The sequence below is a fragment of the Aptenodytes forsteri genome, unplaced genomic scaffold (assembly GCF_000699145.1).
Source record: "Aptenodytes forsteri isolate BGI_AS27 unplaced genomic scaffold, ASM69914v1 Scaffold662, whole genome shotgun sequence".
Taxonomy (NCBI): domain Eukaryota; kingdom Metazoa; phylum Chordata; class Aves; order Sphenisciformes; family Spheniscidae; genus Aptenodytes; species Aptenodytes forsteri.
In genome coordinates this window covers 462,572-467,146 of record NW_008795718.1, presented here as the reverse complement: position 1 = coordinate 467,146, position 4,575 = coordinate 462,572, and the positions used below count along the sequence as shown (strand labels likewise).

Below are 4,575 nucleotides of genomic sequence, written 5' to 3'. Positions count from 1 at the left end.
GTAAAAAATGATGTTCTGGAATTGAGATGTGTCTGGATGAAATGAAGAGTTTCCAAAAGCCAATATGAGTTAGATTTCACAATAGAAATCAGAAGACAAAGAAGGAAAGCAGCAGCAGTGGGCAAAGCTCAGAGTGAAGCTAGTCCCAGAACAAAACAAATAACTTGCTTCTCTTTTGAATGTGAATATAGATGTTAGACCATGGGTACACAGGCCGAAGAACCCATGGGGTTTAGAATATGGAAACAGCGTGAAGAAGCATTTGTTTTGCCTTCCCCTCAGCCCTCTGGGTCTGGTTGGAGCTAAGGAGAAGACCATGTGTTGCAGGTACAACGGGGCTGACCCAGTGTGCTGTGGCCGTGGACTGAGGACCACCTTTTAGCTCCTGTGCTCAGCCCAAATTGGCATTGGCAATTGCTGAAACAGCAAGGCAGCCCTGAACAGCCACTGGTACGCTCCACCGTCAGTACGGAAGAATTAGGAGATGGGAGTCAGGATAGATCACGCCAGGCTAACTTGATATTTCTATGCCAAAATAGCTGGTTTCTGAAAATGAGAAAGGCAGGAAAGTTCTCCTTTTTGTGTTCCTCTGACACTTCTAAGCTTGCCATCTCCCACCAGCCACTTCTTTCCTCCTCAACCCCCGTGGAGCATAAGAATTTTTGATATGAGGATTGTCAGTACTCGGAGGTACTGAAAGGCGTTTTGGGGTGAAGAGCTGTCTGGACAGGGACATGCAAAAATAAAGGATGAACAGAAATTACAGGAAATCTAAACCACATTTGACTTCTAGAAAACCTTTCTAGAGGATATGAATGTATGAACAGCCTTATCGTCAGTATGCATGTTTCATGTCACCTTTGGGTTTGTCTAACATAACTACATGTTAGATTTACTTAGATTTAGTAACTTTTCATCGCAAGATCTGTGAGTTAAACTGTATATTTTTTATTTTATGTGTAGTATGCATATGCACGCAAACATACTTCATGAACACATCAGCAGTTAGAAGAAAGATACCTACTTTAATGTTCTTAAAACCTCCTTTGTTTCTTGCTGAAGCAGCCTGTATCTGTTATAGACACTGACCTTGCATCTCCGGCAGAAACATCCCACTGTACACAGCAGCCTCCAGCATTGTGTCTACATGGCTGTGGTTATGTCTGTGTTGTAGGTGTACATAGGATTGTTGAGTGTGCACTAGCCCCAGCCTGCCCATTGCTGTCATTTCCTGAGGCAACGGGAGATGGTGAGCATGCATCTACATGTAGGCACTGTGGGAAATGAGCAGACTGGCACCTGAGGGTGAAATGTGGCATCATTAGCATGACAATATAGACACGCCCCTTCTAGATAATAAAAAGTTAGTGGTAGCAAAACACCAGGCTGTTCTTGAGGAGAACACAGAATTTTCATGTAGCATAATCTAGTTGATGAAATGAGATTTTATGAGGAGTCTCAACTGATTCAGGGCTTCAGGCCTTAAGACAGAATCACTGAATCCTTTCACATTCCTGAAGTGTTTCCCTTTTTGTTGTTTCAGGATGCTCACCAGGACCCCAAGTGTTGTTGCCCAAGTGTTCCTTCTTCTAAGCATAGTTCTTGTCATTGCTATTGCAGTGATACAGATAAATCAGCAACAGGTCCTCTCCCCAGGGCTTAAGGTAAGTCTTAGAATACCTAAGGAAGGAGAACAGTGTTTTGAACTGATATTTAATAATGTTCCTTTCTAAACTAATTTTTATGGGGTAATTCAAATGAGCTTACAGCCATAAATTAATATTTAATCACATCTTCGTCATGGGAAAACAAGCTGAGAGGAAAAGAGAATTGGTCAAGTCAGTGGCAAAGCAGGAAAAGCATTCCTTGATTCCCTGTGATGCCTACCACACAATGTCTTCTCCAAGACTGAAAGGCCAGACGAGGAGAACATGCCACTGCTTTTTTATTTTTGCAGAGATTGGAAGTAATTTTAAAATAATTTTGAAGTGGGAAATACCTGGAGTTTAAATTCTGCCCCCAAGCACAGCTAGGAAGTTTATGCTGAAATCTTTGCAAACTGCTCCAGTGTATGAAAAGCATTTGGGCTGTAAGTGTGCACTTTATGATTTACCACATGTTGGGACTTGCTGGATATTAACAGAAGCAAAGTAGCTTCATGAGGAGGGGCAGAGCATACTAGAAAAGATAAACTGAAATACTCTGGAATTCAGGCTTTGCCTTGAGCTGCTGGAGTTTGTGTGCAGATTCCTCAATGAGAGATGTACATAACTGAGGAGAAAGCTGTAGAAATTAGCCTTCTAGAGAAGCTGTGCAGTCTGGCATTTTGAGTTCTCTGTTTTTTCCCATGATAGCTACAAGCATATGAACCTTGTCAGATCCTTCTTTGAAGTCCTTTCTACCTTTCCCTCTGCATATGTATTTAAGTGGATAGTTTACATACTGATAGCGATAGGCTAATGTCTCATTACACTTCATGGGATTATAAACACCTTTGGCTTTGTCTGAATCATTTGGTGGTGTATGAGCCAGACAATGGGATAAACTGTATTCTGATACCAGTTTTATGTGTTTGTGTGGTGTGGCAGGGTGTGTGTGCTTGGATCTTGCATGGGGACACAGTGCCTCAAGTTTACTCCTTGTTGTGCCCCAAATCTCTGCTTGCAGCAGCCTTACATCCTGCCAATTTTCATGCAAGGCAAGACTGGACTGACATGTAGGCTGAAGCCACTATCTAAAAGACAGCCTACACATCACTTGTGTTTGTCATTAATTCAGTTTCACATTCAGAATGACAAAATTGTCTACCTTACTCTTTGAGCAAACATCGGACCCACCTTGACCATGTGGAGCTGGTTTAGGTGGGGAGGTCTGCTTCCTGAATCACAATGGCTTCATGGCTGGTTCTGGAGGAAGGCTGGCAGTTCCTCTGCTAGGTGCCTTGGCTTTGGATTTCTTTTTGGGCTGTAAGCCTGCCAATGCAGAAAATCACAGTTGATATGGAGGACCCTATGTTTGATTCCTGGGACTCTGAGTAGTCCTCAGTGAATGATTAACACTCGCAAGAAGTAATTCTTCAGGAGCAGAGGAGGACCTTGGTATGCCAGTGTGAAACCCTCCAGTACTTAGTTGGTATGATGGAGCCTGGAAATGGCAGTTTCCTGAAGTTATCGGTTGATTAAAATTAAATATGGCAATAACATGATGAAAACAGACTTACTTGTTGTAAATGGCCGCCGCCTTCTTCTGGCTCTTCTGCATGAAACCAAAACAGCTACTGAAGGATAACTAGAGTTTGTGTTATCTGTGGCGTAATAGCTCTTTCCCAGGATGCACATTGAGAGCATCCAGGTTCATTCCTTTGTGGCACAAGAGATAAATTATCTGCCATGCCATTGATGTTTTAAAGTGTTTTAAAAGAAAATATTTTGGTTCCTTGGTGGTTGGGTTATCTGAAGATTCAGCCAGTGATTTGTAAAGGAAGGACCTGCCCATGTGCATGAGGCTGAGGCACTGAAAGAACTCATGACTCATTGACACACACTGTGAAGTCAGAATAGTGATGAAGAGAGCACAGAAATCCTTAGCGACATAGTTTGTGAAGGAGTCCAGAATTGTAAATGATGCTAGCTCTGAATGTAATGAGCCTTTGTACCGGTCAAAAAAATTTCTGTTTGTCTACTGATGTTTTGTGAGCCCTAAAGAGAAAAAAAAACCTCCCTTCATTATTGTCTTTCTTTAATTTGCCTCTCCAGGTGCTACAGTTTTCTACACCTAAATTTTGCACATCTCTTTTGGCTCTTAGGAAGTGTTTTGCCTTGTTTGTGGATGTTACACTTGATTAAAAGTAGTTCAGACCTATGTAGCTGAACTGAAGTGCGCTTCTGGCATGGATCCCACCTTTGTGGCCTCCATCTTCCCTGTAACTGGTTTAGCTTGTTAGCTTCTCGTGGCAGTTTTCCAAAATGATTGGAAGGCAGGTGAGCTGTCATAACTGTGCCTGCTTTAAGGATTTGTACATCCTCCTATGGGAATTTTATTCAGGCTGAAAAGGTGATTAATCCTGGGGCTTGTTCTTGCTTCCCTGTTGGGATTACTACTCTTCAGGATGTACTTGCAAAGCCATTCATATGAATATCCCTTATCTGTTTGGGCCACAACCAGATTGGTTGAGTGAACAGCATGAAATTGCTTCTGAAACAGTGTAGGTAGTTGTCACTCACACAGGTAGCTGTGTGAGCAAGGGGTACCCTCTTGCAAGGGAAGGACAAACAGTTGATAGGGGAGGGGGTAGTTGTCTCTTTAGTTAGCCCAGCTGCAGCCAAAAAAAGATGTATGAGTGCACCTTTAGAGACACAAAGTCTGGTTTATCGTTACCTTGCATTTTATTTAGCTTCTGGTAAGTGTGTACAATAGTCATAGTATTCTGCCAGACCCAAGAAGCAAAGTGGTACATTTACGTCATGCTGTAGGCAGCATGGTCACCTCTGTGTTGGAGGTACATTGGGCAACAGCAAACCCAAAAATAAGCGTCTTCCTTTAAGTTACTTTTTTCCCTCCCCTCCCCTCCCCTCC

At 42.6% G+C, this 4,575-nt stretch overlaps 1 protein-coding gene across 1 annotated transcript in view; it reads left to right on the top strand.

The window, feature by feature from the left end:
• Positions 1–316: 316 nt before the first annotated feature.
• Positions 317–4,575, top strand: part of ENTPD3 (ectonucleoside triphosphate diphosphohydrolase 3) — a 19,888-nt gene continuing 15,629 nt past the window's right edge. The window contains exons 1-2 of the mRNA XM_009283564.2: positions 317–327; positions 1,544–1,664. Coding sequence (XP_009281839.2) covers positions 317–327; positions 1,544–1,664 — 132 coding nt within the window. The remainder of the gene's footprint in view (positions 328–1,543; positions 1,665–4,575) is intronic.